The sequence below is a fragment of the Chenopodium album genome, chromosome 3, assembly GCF_948465745.1.
Source record: "Chenopodium album chromosome 3, dcCheAlbu1.1, whole genome shotgun sequence".
Taxonomy (NCBI): domain Eukaryota; kingdom Viridiplantae; phylum Streptophyta; class Magnoliopsida; order Caryophyllales; family Amaranthaceae; genus Chenopodium; species Chenopodium album.
The window spans coordinates 78,250,587-78,264,219 of NC_137836.1; the positions used below are offsets into that span (position 1 = coordinate 78,250,587).

Below are 13,633 nucleotides of genomic sequence, written 5' to 3' on the forward strand. Positions count from 1 at the left end.
CAGAAATAGTACTCTCAAGAGTACAACATACTTTCTGAATGAAATTATTTCTATCCTAATACCTCACCTTCTCCCTCTTATCCCCTTCATCCTATACATTTACCTTTTCTCTCAACTTTATAATGGCCTAGGTACTCCGGTATTAGATCTATGAATGTAGCATGATAGAACAAAGCGCTGATCTAACTAAGACTTTTAAGAAAACGTGTGAAGAGAAATTCGGTGAAATACTGAGAAGGAAATTGAACCTGAAGATAGTATGCAAACTTTTATTTACATTGACCTTGCAAAATTGTACAGATTGGAGTGCAGTCTAAACATTTTATACATCTGATGACCTGAAATGAGCAGGGTGTAATTCAGACCAAATAAGAAGACATGACATTCCAACTGATTTTCATGTGTGAAGGCATAGATGCAACAACTCGGAGGACGTCCGGTTTCTCATTGAGCTTTGGGTGGTAGTCTTCAGACCTCTGTCCCAAAACTCTGAGAAACTTAGCAATATTAGGCAGAACAAGTTCTCTGCAATGGAGGTGTAGTAATGGAACTTTAGATAAAACACTGCCTTTCTGAATGTCCAAACCTTCTGGCCGCCGCAACTTGTAAGGCTGGCCACTTATTGGCTCAATATCAACTTGAGGTGTCTGCTTCCACTTCTGATGCACAAACCAACCATACTTGTAATCACCCACAATGGGAGTGCCAAGAGCTTCAGCACAGTGGACTCGCAGCTACAGGTGGCACAAGGATATCATGAAATTATCACCATTTCCAATTGCTTAAGATAAATGCTTCAGTTTCAAGTAAAAAACAGAGCATCAAAGTGCTAAATCAAGACATGGCCCTCGGCAAAAATTTCATTACCATGAAAGGAATAATGGTAGCACTAAGATGTAAACTCCTTTTTAAATGTCCTTCAATGCCATTTTAATAATTTTATCTAAATCATCATGCGGTTGTCTGTATTTTCCGACTACAGCATCAAGAAAGATAGAAATCCAACAGTCAAACTGTATGGTGTTCGATTTCTGTGAGTTAGCTGACTTGCTTAACCCAACAAAAACACTATTATCATACCTGATAATACAAAATTTCAAGAAACTTAATCCCCCTTAACACCTCTAAGCAAAAATGGTACACAAAAATATTTTACCATTTTTACTCAAAGAACAGCAAATACGGCTTTGCTTCTTCTTTACTATGTGCACAATAGGGAAAGAAAAATTAACGCATTGCTGGTGCATCAGAAAATTTCTCATAGTCTACGAGTGTCTTAACTTATATTCCATGCGTTGATTAAGAAGCAAATAGACATAGTAGCTAGCTTACGATGAGTGACACAGAAGAGGATAAATTTACCTGATGTTTCCAGCTGGTATGTGGTCGTAGTTCAATCCATGAACACCCATTGATCATAGGGCCAAGTACCCGATACTCAGTCAAAGCTTCTTGATAAGCTTCTAAACCTGATGGATGAGCCAGCATTACCCTCTCGGATTTTCCATCATCGAGAAGCACCTGTGAAAAAAAAGCTCCCAATTTTAATAAACCTGATATATGAACAAAGAAGTAACAAAAGCACCTTTTTCGTTTGGGGGGGGGGGGGGGGGGGATGTGTCAAAGAATGAGAGAAAACCTTTGTGAGAGGAGCACATATCACACCTTCCTTTTCTCTGGGGGACCCTATGACCAATGCCCAATATTTCATAAATGTAGTTCCACATGCATCATTCCAGGCCTATAAAACAAATATACTTAATTTAGAGTTCAAGATTTGCAACTTCAAACCAAAATGTAGACTATAAAATCATCACTAAACAGTGACAAATGGATGAATATCAATACCAGACATGATGTGTTTGCAACATTCATATTGCTAAACAGTTTTTGAAGATAAGAAGTGCTCTCCTTTGTCCTTCCCATCAAAAGGATACCACTACTTTCTCTGTCAAGACGATGTACCTTAAAAGAGACAGTAATAAGATGGATGCAATTAGTATTCCATATTTTCGGCAACCTGACAAGAGGGGAGTAAAAGATGCACTAATATGTCAAACTCATGTCAATTATCAAATTATTAAAAATAACTAAGGAGAAAATTCTATCAGTGATATAAAATAACGGATTCTATCGTACGCCCAAGGACCATAAATAGTAGCAACAAGCTTGCGCTTACAGAGCATAGTAGCCTACACATAAGCTAGGAGTCGGATGACCAACTTGATGTAATCTGAAAGGACATAAAGTTACCAAACCAAGCAAGTGTTTCATGCTCTATACTTCATTTCATTGGCTGAGCATTGACAGGTAGGATACGATCCCCACAACTCATTGCATACAATGTCTTTGAGGTATAATAATTACATTTTTAAGTTTGAGTCTAATTCTACATGGAATGTCCTATGTGACTAATGTGAGTGATGATTATTACTTTCATATAAGTATGCCATTTCTTCATTAACTACCTTTTATCACGGTATGGTAAAGAGTAAGTAGTAACAAAAACTCGATAGTTTACTAAAATATTTAAATTGGATGTTCAACTATCATCTTCTTACTCTTAATCTCCCTCAATTTTTCAATTCATAACACTCATTTAACTTATAAATAACACCGAAATTTGTTCTTATACGCTACAATTTATTGCACATGGATACATCAAACAAATGGCCACTGTTGAGACAATTCTATCAATAGAATTCCAAATCAGAAAAGCAATAGGGAAAGAAAAAGGAACAAAATATACATTCTTCAATGACCATAGTTCAAATAGCCTCAAGTGTAGACTGGATGCAATGTCTAACTTCATAAGAGATATTGGGAAATGGACACACAAATACTACTCGTATTCGGAATAGACATCACTAAGTAAGCAGGTACTGTTCATCAATACTACCAAATGCAAAGCATATATACTAACATACTACAAGAAATTTTGACAAAAGCTTACCAACTGAGGACCTTCCTCGTAATCATAAGATAATGCTGCAGCAGCAAGAGCATCCATGCTGTTATGAACTGGCAAATTCCCCTGTCACAATGCAGTAAGAGAAAAAATGAGCAAATATTGCAATCGAACATTATTCTACAGCAAAATATAGACATGCTTTCTAATGCAGTCACCTGCACGGGCAACTTTGGAGGCTTGTTAAGCACAATAATAGCCGAATCCTGAAATGTACAGCAGAAGTGGAGGAATCAGGACAAAATACAATCTCAGGCAAAAAAAAAATTAAACATTTATAGCAAATATAATAGCTGGGGACCTGCCTTGTACTTAACAAGCCTCTGCAAGTAAGCTATTTCATCAGCATTTGGATTTAAAGTTCCACATGGTATGGGATCAAATCTCCTTGAAATCCTACTTTCAGCAATTGACACAGGTACAAGGATTTTCGTACCTGCCTTCATCGCTTCATTGTGCTTAATCTGTAGATTAGCTGTAGAATTGTAGGAAAATTAAACCGACATGGAAATTACAGGCAGGAAGAAATTGCAAGTGTACACATCATTAGACGGCATTCTCAAACAAATGACTGAAATGGGCATTACCTTCCTCATAGACGTCTTCCCAGGGATGCTCGACGAGCCTTTTGTATTCGGATATTCTATCTGCACCTATAACCAAAACACAACATAAACTCATACATCAAATCCCTCCACCTTAATGCTTAAACTACCAATATAAATTCAGGGGTGCAACAATGTTAGCTACTACTATAGTATATACTTCTAGTAGAATTCAGCTTAGTAGCTTACAAATAAAGGAACTCCTAGATGTTCACTCAATCGGATGAACGATTAAGTACTAAAAACCTTACTTTATCCCCATAAATTTTACATGAACAATACCCTGAAACCTGAAAGTTCGTTCATTTCAATGATTAATTTCTACAAAAATTTACATCACCCCATAAATTTACATGAACAATACCCTGAAACCTAAATTTAATACATTCTGATAATCGATTAAAGTCTAAAACCCCCATAAATTATACATAAACAATACCCAGAAATTGAAACATGATAATTATACAACTAAATACAATTCATTTCACAAAATCAAGAACTACTAAAAACAGAAAACCCAGCAATCAGCCAAACATAAAAGATGCAATCGTATAAACTCACAAGGCCTTTATTGAAATGAGACTGAATAACAGAATCATGAACTTCATCAAAATAATACTTGACCCAACTGATTGCAGTAACACGGGTATGCTGCTTTCCATTGGGGCATTTCGTCGAACACTTGGCGGGCAAAGGGTCAGACGGAAACGGAGGGAGAGAAAGAAGCTGACGGGGTTTTGGGCCCTCCTTTGGGCTTCCCAGATGGGCTATGTTGTTCACGACCCGAATCACTTGGTCGGGCCCGGTGGGTCGGGGCGGCGATAATCGGGAGTAGTGTCGAAAGGCGGTTGTTAGTTGGTGTGGTGAGTGGAAGTAGCGGTGGTTTCGGCGAAGGAAGATGGTCATGGTTAAGTTTAGAGGATGATTTTGATGTGAAGAACAAAAGTATGAATGAGTGAGTTAAGTGAGGTGGGGTTGGTACTTGGTAGTTAGTTGTATCACTCGGAAGATGGTCTAGCTACTCTAGCACTCTAGCCGTATAAGGGAATTGAAGTTCCAAGGGGTGGGGCCTTAATTGAGATGTTCGATACTCATTATGGACTTATGGTTATGGAACTGCTCGATTAGAGTATGGTTATATTTTTAAGTTTAGGTTGTTTTTATTTTTTTCAATAAAGGTAAGAAAAAGTAAAAATAATAAGAGACCTCCCTCACGAGGAGAATTTCTTATGCATTTGGAAAAAGAATGATAATTAAACTAGAGTTATCATAAAGAGTAATATCCATATTATCGATAATTACATAACTCACATTTTGTTATCTTATGTGATATTTGATTGTGCATAAGCTATCGTTTTTATTACGGAGTAATTGAATTGTTTCCATTTCTAACAAAATTTTAAAAAATAAAAATAAAAAACACTTTGTGATCTAATATATTGCTTTGTTTGGCTAACAATGCTTACAATATCATAAGTTGTAGGTTTGACTGCTACATGATTACCTAAGAGGTCCATTATGACTACTCGTGCAAAAGTTAAAATATTTACAGTTGAACCATCAAAATTAAGTTTACAACAACTTAGGGGAGAAGGGGGCCAATTCAAGAGACGGGAGTCGAGCAAGGATCCCTATGAGGGGAGTGGAAATAAGTGAAATTTTAACTACTCACCACTAAATTAGTCGTAATTTTTAATTATCCATAGCTAAAGTTCGTGACATTACGATGTTTCATTATGACTCTCATGGCCACATGTTCAAATCTGTTACATACTAAGCCCCATATCAATTTTATCTTTCTTTATCGAGCTAAGCCTTAACAAACATAATATACACTTGACATTTGCAAACCACTCAAGTAACAACCCTGACACTATTATTACTCTAACCTCATCAAACTCTTTATACAATATATAAAGGGGTGGATCTATGATTTTAAAATGGTGTCTATGAAAGGTATTTGTAAACCGCCAGTTCAATACATGCTTGCATTGTTTTATCTTCAAATTATTCATTTTGAATGTACTACTTATATATATATATATATATATATATATATATATATATATATATATATATATATATCTTTTGAAATATTATAGGGCATGTGTCACTCATGTTCCTTATTAGATACCTACACGACGATATCAAGATTAAATGTAGACCCATTGAGCAAGGACAATCATTCTAGTCTTATGGTAGATAATAACCAAGAGTTATGAAATGATATAAAGTTATGAAATTGTCCATCGTGAAAAGAAACAGGAAAGAATTTCATTTCTCTTTAGAGTTTTTTATTAATATGGGAATTGTATACAACATAGGACTCGTTTAGTTAAATGTAGGAATTGCAAATTCCTTGGAAAATTGATTTCCCATGAAATTGAACTTCCAGGGAAATTCTAAAATTTGTTTGGTTAACTAAGGAAAGTGGAAATTCCCATGAGAAGTTCCACTTACCTAGGTCTCCCTACATAATTAACTTACCCCATTTTGTGGGAAATGGAAATTCATGGAAATTTCTACTTCCCATGAATTTATTAACCAAACAACTTCAAAAAATTTCAATTCATAGAATTTCCGAATTCCCATGTTTTTCTTTCTTTGGCAACCAAACAACCCCATATGAATCCATCCAACTCAAAAACTCTTTTGAAGCTCAACAACATATCAACAATCACCAATTGTAAATTGCAACTTATCTCATGTTGTACAAAAAATATCTCATGCAAAAAAATCAAAAAAGAACATCCAACTAAAAAAGTGCAAAAAAGATGCTCATTTTCTAATCACCCGTGTCCCGTGTCACAATACTGCACAATTTCCAGACTACAGACGTTACTTTCTTACCAGCAACAACAAATCAAAACAAGGGCGCGGCACCTCGTCCAACGTTGTCGGTCCCACTTAATTCCCATAAAATTCGCCAAACTTTTTTTTTCCTCAGATTTTCCAAGATTTTTAAGCCCAACAAAAATAACCCAAACCCATAAACCCTAAAAAAAAAAAAACAAATAAAAATAGTTTCTTTGACAGTTCTTCTCAATTTCCCCCCTTTTCGCACCTCTTCAACTCACTGAAGAGGGAGCGACCAACATTTTTTTTTTTTTTTTTTTTTTTTTGGATTTCAATTTATTTCAAATGATCCAAAAATCCCCATCTTCTCAGGTATGTCCTACAATCTGTTTCTTTTCCAAAGTTTTGATTTTGATATTTTTGTCTGTTTTTTTTCTTTTTTATTTTATTTTTTCTAATTGTGTGTTTGTTGAAATGGGTATTTGTAGAATTGATTGATGATATCTGGGATATATTTTTTTTTTTTTTTTTTTTTTAAAAAAAAAAAAAATTATTTTATAATAATGGGTATAGAATTGAATTTGCAGAATAACAAGCAGTTGGTATTTGGGGATGTCCATGGAGGTGTTTTGCTTCCTAGAGAGATGGAGCTTGAAAAAGCCCAAAATTTGGACCTTAAATTTCAAGTTCCTGACATTGGAAAAGCGTTTCAGGTATATTTATTTATTTATGTACTTATTTCTTTAGAATTTATGCAATCCTTAAGAGGTTTAATTTGGTTTGGTTGCAAATGCATGTGATGAAATTGGACATTGAGTAAGATTTTTATCTTCTGTCTATCAGTGTTGATACTTCATCATCATGCATGAATAGATTGATTTTTCGCTGTCTGTTTAGTTGAATTGATGTATGTAATTGACTGAAAAGCTGATATAATGTGGCTCAGGATTTTATTGGAACCAGAGAAGTAGGTGAGTTTCTTAGTGGTGCTCTTGCAGGGGCAATGACAAAGGCTGTTTTAGCACCTCTTGAAACTATCAGGTTTGCTTTCGTTTCAAATAATCTTCATGTTCAATTGCTTTTGGCTTGTATATGTATTTACATTGGTTTTTTTCTTCCTGAATGCATTGTTAAAGGATGCATGCAAGTTTGGCGAAATGTGTTAGAAAATGGAAACTGCTTTGGACATTAATGACAATCTGTGACCTGAAGTTTCTGATTCTTACTTGCATGTTCATTTCATCTGACATTGGAATTGACCCTCTTTATACAACTTACAACATGAAAACTCATTTGACATGGTCTGGTGTAAATAACTGTACCACATGATGCAAATTTAGCTGTCCTGCTCCTGCATGCTGAAATGTAGCTTTCCTGTATTGTCTTTTATTAAATTGTGATGCCACTCTTCATCTGTTTCTTAGATTTTGTGTTTGGGTTTTTTTAATGAACTTGTGTGCATGTAATCGTTTTGCATGTCTTGCTAAAGATTTATTTACTCTGCTTGAAGTCCACAACTCAATCTGAAATTATAGTATTCGGTGTGTTGTCCATAATTTTTGCTATCAGAGATTTTTGACTCATCAGTTAATTTTCTTGATGGGTAGTGTTGAATACTGAGGCAATTGAGCTGTACTTCCTTGGTTGCAATGAGTATTTGCTGTTTCAAATTTTAAGTGTCTAATTTGGCTGTGCTCTTGAATTTTAACATCATGATCTCAGGACAAGAATGGTCGTTGGTGTTGGGTCTAGAAGTATACCTGGAAGCTTCATTGAGGTTGTTCAGCAGCATGGGTGGCAAGGTCTCTGGGCAGGAAATACTATTAACATGCTGCGCATAGTCCCTACTCAAGCAATTGAGCTTGGAACATTTGAGTGGGTCAAGCGAACAATGACATCGACCCAAGAGAAATGGATCCGTGATGGAGATCCAAAGCTTCAATTTGGCGACATCACTTTGACCATTCCTCTCTCATGGTTGTCTCCAGTTGGCCTGGCAGGTGCTTCTGCTGGTATTGCTGGCACACTTGCTTGCCATCCTCTGGAAGTTGTTAAGGTATCTAAGCTGAAGGCTTGCCGTCTGTTTTATCATCTTCTTTTCTGATCTTTTTATTTGTTTATTGACATAAACGTGAAAAGCCATCATCTTAATTGATAAGCTTATTAGAAAGCCACTTTTTTATTCTTCGATTTTATTGGGGGGATATGGTGAAGAATGCTGCCGTTCTTGAATACCTGGGGAATTTGTTTGATGTTTTCCATATGGCACATATTATTCTTTGATGTTTGCTCTGTAAATAACATTGGTTGCTGGCTTCTTTCTGGCAGGATCGATTGACTGTGAGACCTGAGGATTACCCTAATTTAACAGTTGCTCTTGGTAAAATTTACAAAGATGGAGGTGTTCGTGCCTTGTATTCTGGTCTTGCTCCAACCCTTGTGGGGATGCTCCCATATAGCACATGCTACTATTTCATGTATGACAAATTAAAGACATCTTACTGTGTTGCAAAGGATAAGAAAAAGCTGAACCGTGTTGAGATGCTTTTGCTTGGAGCTGTTTCAGGTGAAACACTAGACTCCATTTTTTATTTTTGTTACATAAATTCTCTCGAGCTTATTTTGTGCTTTTTTATTGTTGAGTGATCATTCCATGCCATTATAAGCTAGTTCTTATATTTTTTTTTAGATGATAGGCAATTATGTGGTTGGTTAAACTTTATCCAGTCTTGCTTTTTGTGATGTATATTCATGTTAGGCGACCCCAAATCATTTTGGGACTAAGGCTTTATTGTTATTGTATTTTGGTAGGTCTTACAGCAAGTACAATTAGCTTTCCCCTTGAGGTTGCTCGGAAAAGGTTGATGGTTGGAGCACTACAAGGCAAATGCCCTCCAAATATGGCTGCAGCACTAGCCGAAGTAATTCGGGAAGAAGGTGTAATGGGGCTTTATAGAGGTTGGGGAGCAAGTACTTTGAAAGTCATGCCAAACTCAGGCATCACCTGGATGTTTTATGAAGCCTGGAAAGACATATTACTACTTGAAAGACGCCATCTATAAGCATCTTAAAAACCCTCGTCCCCTGTTTTAAGAGAGGAGATGATATATGATAATGTTGTTTTGCTTCAATTAGAATTTTGCTCATTGGCCCTCTATTACAACCATAATGAGAGGCTGTGTATCATTTAAAAAGAGAGAAATCTAATTATCTAGGTTCTTTAGGATTTAGGAGTTCCAACCACATTGACCGAGTTACTAATCTTGTTTCGGATTAAACTTTTTGTTAATTAATGAAGAATATCTGTGAAACTACTCTAATTACTATGTTTCTTGAAGCACAATTACCCGTGGCCTACCCCACAGTGTTAGTGTTTGGGGGATAAATTGCTCTTGTTTGCCATTTAAAGGTTTATCAATTCGTTAGTGTTGAGCTCCGCTTGTCACTGTTGTAACATGGTTCAAATGTATTGAAATCATCGGTAAAGAGTAAAGACATTGCATTTCAGTTGCAAAATTAGCATGTTTCTCCGTAAAATAAGGGCTCGTTTGGTTGAATAAGGAAATTGCAAATTCCTTGGAAAATTGATTTTCCATGAAATTGAACTTTCTAGGAAATTCTAAAAAGTGTTTGGTTAATTAAGGGAAGTGGAAGTTCCACTTACCTAGGTCCCCCTAGGTAATTAACTTTCCCCATTTTGTGGGAAGTGGAAATTCATGGGAATTTCTACTTCCCATGAATTTGTCAACCAAACAACTTTAGGTTGTGTTTGGGAAGATAGATTTCATTTCAAATGCATCATTTGAATTATTGAATTTGAGTATTTCAAATGACATGGTTTACCTTGTCATTTGAAATCCTTACCTTCATGGGTTATTACTTGGTAGTTGTATAATTTGGGCAAATTCCTCATTTGAAATTCTTGGACATCCAAACACTATAATTGTCCCAATTCCGGAATTTCAAATGAAATTCTAGAATCCAAACACACCATCAAAGAATTTCAATTCCTAGGATTTCCAACTTCCCATGTTTTTATTTGTCAACCAAACAACCCCTAAATTTGTGAAAATTCACCAAATAACAAAAAAGAGCCAAAACAGTTGAAAAAACTACAATTTCCTCCAATTCTAATTAGCATTGAAACCACATAAAGAGTATGAACACTTCACGCTTTATTCCAAAATAAACGAAGGCATTTAACTCATTAACACAATTGATCTAACAGTTGCTACTCCGTACTATTTACCAAAATTGTAACACATACAACTAAAATCGAATGACAGCTACAATTAGTACACCAGTAATTGGTAAAGTACATTTAATTTTCATATACAGGTATGGCAGAGGGGTATAGTTGGTGTAGAATACAGGAATGTCAGAGGGACGAGACCTGCTGTATACTCGTACATATTAATCCTGTATTTCTACTGCGCTCTCTCTTCTTGCTAAATACTGAGATAGTCGACTACTGAGTGGCAGTGAGCTCTCGACAAACATGTAGAGGCAAAATAAACACAAACCTGAACGAAAATAGCACCATAAGTTAGCTATGCAATAAACGTGATGATCTGGATGTAACCAATACAAACACAATGGTAAGAATGACCAGTAGTTTATTCAAAGCAGTAATTGGCAAACATTATCAACAAGGAAGAGCAGGAAAAAAAATGAGTTGACGAATAGGGATAAATGAGTAGCATGCACCATGCACAATCCTTTGGCACATAGAATAGAGAATAAAAAGGCGATTAGAAAATGCAAGTTGATTATATGCTAGTATGACACGTAATCATCCTTCGCCTCAAACCCCACAAACAAGAAAATATTGTGATCTTGAAAAACCTGAAATCAGTCTGTAGCATGGCCAAATAAAACCCAAGTATTGAACTCTGACTAAAGTAAGCAACCCAAGTGGGTGCAAGTCATCGAAAGTAAAACTACAATCAAGGGCATAGAGAAAGCATGATGAAAGGCCACTCAATGATGTTACATAGCCATGGCTGGGAAAGCAATTTCAAAGACCAGGCCGAGGCCAGTGAAATTTGCGAAAAAAAAAAACCCAAATACCTGCCTAAATGATTCCTACTGAAACTGAAAAGTATAACCAGCCAGGAAGCCAGTGATGATCTTGTAAGATGCAAATAGCAATAGCAATTTATTAGAAACTTATGAATACTGCGTATTTAGTAGGTACACCAGAACATCAGATGTTCATTTTCAAATAAACAATGCAGAGGCACTCTTTAACTTGCCAGTTGCAACAAAGAATCAACATTAACTTTCATTAATTTTACAAACTGAAGCACATAATACATAAGGAAACGGGTAAAGGAAGGTACCAGCATAAGCAACTGTCACCCCAGAGACGATCCTTCCAAGAACTGACAGAAAGTAGAGACTGACAACCACCTGCAAGACACACAAGACGGTTATGAAGCACCAATCTCAGACACCAAATTCTTCTCTAAACATCCACATCAGATCACAATTCACAAACTTGGCAACCAATACTAGGTCCATCTCATGGTCAAGAGAGACTTATTAGAGCAACTTGAAGATATACAGGCATACAGCTACCATAACAGCATTTACTATGACTGAAAATAACAAAACATAACATGTAATACGAGTAAATTGATCTTCCATATTTCCAAGGACACAGGTATGCTCTGGTATCACACAGTTAATGTCATAAGGTTCACAATCATAATTAGAACAAGACTCTTAAAAGAGAATGCACATCCCATTTTTTTGCCCCACTATTGACAAATGCTGAGAAACAAAAGCAATAAGAAACTTTATACCATGCATATCAATGTGAATCAGCATAACCAAGAAGAAGGCCAAGAGGCACATATGACTAAGAATTATATACCCGAACAAAGAGCCTCTTATCATGACCCGTAGCCGCAACTCGAAGAACAGACTCAGCAGCCCCAACAGTATTAGCCAAACACGCAAAAATACTGTTGGCAGTGTCTTGTGAAATCTGCCATTCTAATGGATCAACTGGCACCCTGCATTTGCATAAAGTACAATACAATTTAAATACAATCCAAATCCAAACCCAAAATTAATACACTTTCAACGGTTCTTTTCCCGAAATTCCATTGCATATCACACACACACACAAAAAAAAAAAAAAAAAAAAAAAAAATCAAAACCCAATTCTTCAATTCAAATATAAAAATTTCCCAAAAAAATTAAAATTATGAAGATCAACTACAAGAAAACTTCAAAGGGTTCGCATTACAGCAGCAAAATTAAACCCCACATCATCACCCTCATCAATTAGAAACCAAAACCCTAAAAAGAAATCTCAAAATAGGTAATTCAATTAAAAACAAACCCAGTTGAAATAACGATCAAAATTGGGGAAAACAACAAAACCCCAACAAGAAAAAAAAAAGAGAAAATCACAAAATTAATGAAAAAGATGAAATCACATACGAAATATTGAAATGGCGAAAGAGGAGGCCAAGAATGGCGAGAGAGCAGAGAATAACGAGGAAGACATCGGAAAGAAGAGAGAGAAAACTGGAATTGCGGAAACAACAATGGTAATAAATCAATGTTCCACTAATTAGCAAAACAATAGCTTTTCCTCCTTGTTGGCCTTGATGTTGCTGCACATCGTCGTCTTCCATTTTCTCTCACTTTGATCAAATTTGGGGTTTTTTCAGTTTTGACAGTTTCTTTCTGATGAGGTTTGCCAGTTTAGGGGTATTTTAGAACTTTTACTTTGGCTTTAAAGTTGCCTTCTTTGAATACTTTCATTATGATAGATAGGTATTTTTTTTTTAATTTTTTAATTTATATATATATATATATATATTTTGACAACATATATACTACGTGATACTCTGGCTTTTTGACGACATATATTTATTTTGACAACATATAGACAACATATATATATAGAGTGTGGATATGTTTTGGCGGAAGAGGAGGCCAAGTATAGGCTTGTTTTCACATGATCCACACCTTGTTATATGTTGTTCGTTTCGTCGTCATACTCATAAATTTTCATGGCTTTGCTCAACAATTGTACTATGGCTTGATCATTGTATATTTTTTATTCGTAATAATTTTGAATGATGTTCTCACTTTTTGTTCATTTTTATTCAATTTGGATTAGATTATGTTAAAAAGGAGAGGCCTTCGAAGCTCAACATGAGTTAATTTGCAAGACATAGGAGGTATGATGAATGTTTGATTTTTGGATTATTATACCTTAATATTCAATTTTTGGAATTATACA

At 35.6% G+C, this 13,633-nt stretch overlaps 3 protein-coding genes across 4 annotated transcripts; 1 reads left to right on the plus strand and 2 right to left on the minus strand.

Annotated features, from left to right (window-relative positions):
- Positions 1-231: 231 nt before the first annotated feature.
- LOC145617952 (RNA pseudouridine synthase 3, mitochondrial-like) lies at positions 232-4,548 on the minus strand. Of its 2 annotated transcripts, none has more exons than XM_081672726.1 (9): positions 4,135-4,548; positions 3,556-3,621; positions 3,274-3,432; positions 3,127-3,174; positions 2,954-3,034; positions 1,849-1,965; positions 1,640-1,741; positions 1,363-1,521; positions 232-734 (listed from the first exon to the last, which is right to left on the minus strand). In XM_081672726.1, exons 1-9 carry the CDS (start codon positions 4,477-4,479, stop codon positions 360-362), a joined length of 1,452 nt encoding a protein of 483 aa, XP_081528852.1. In that variant the 5' UTR covers positions 4,480-4,548; the 3' UTR covers positions 232-359. The 2 variants fall into 2 exon arrangements, with proteins under 2 accessions (XP_081528852.1, XP_081528857.1); XM_081672731.1 differs by having other exon boundaries at positions 3,274-3,443; positions 4,135-4,208.
- A 1,978-nt stretch (positions 4,549-6,526) lies between these two features.
- On the plus strand, positions 6,527-9,500 carry LOC145617967 (putative mitochondrial adenine nucleotide transporter BTL1). Its single transcript, XM_081672743.1, has 6 exons — positions 6,527-6,741; positions 6,957-7,082; positions 7,316-7,410; positions 8,092-8,425; positions 8,698-8,935; positions 9,181-9,500. Exons 1-6 carry the CDS (start codon positions 6,715-6,717, stop codon positions 9,429-9,431), a joined length of 1,071 nt encoding a protein of 356 aa, XP_081528869.1. The 5' UTR covers positions 6,527-6,714; the 3' UTR covers positions 9,432-9,500.
- Positions 9,501-10,472: 972 nt separating this feature from the next.
- On the minus strand, positions 10,473-13,092 carry LOC145617976 (reticulon-like protein B23). Its single transcript, XM_081672755.1, has 4 exons — positions 12,823-13,092; positions 12,248-12,389; positions 11,712-11,781; positions 10,473-10,892 (listed from the first exon to the last, which is right to left on the minus strand). Exons 1-4 carry the CDS (start codon positions 13,017-13,019, stop codon positions 10,783-10,785), a joined length of 519 nt encoding a protein of 172 aa, XP_081528881.1. The 5' UTR covers positions 13,020-13,092; the 3' UTR covers positions 10,473-10,782.
- Between the last annotated feature and the right edge of the window lie 541 nt (positions 13,093-13,633).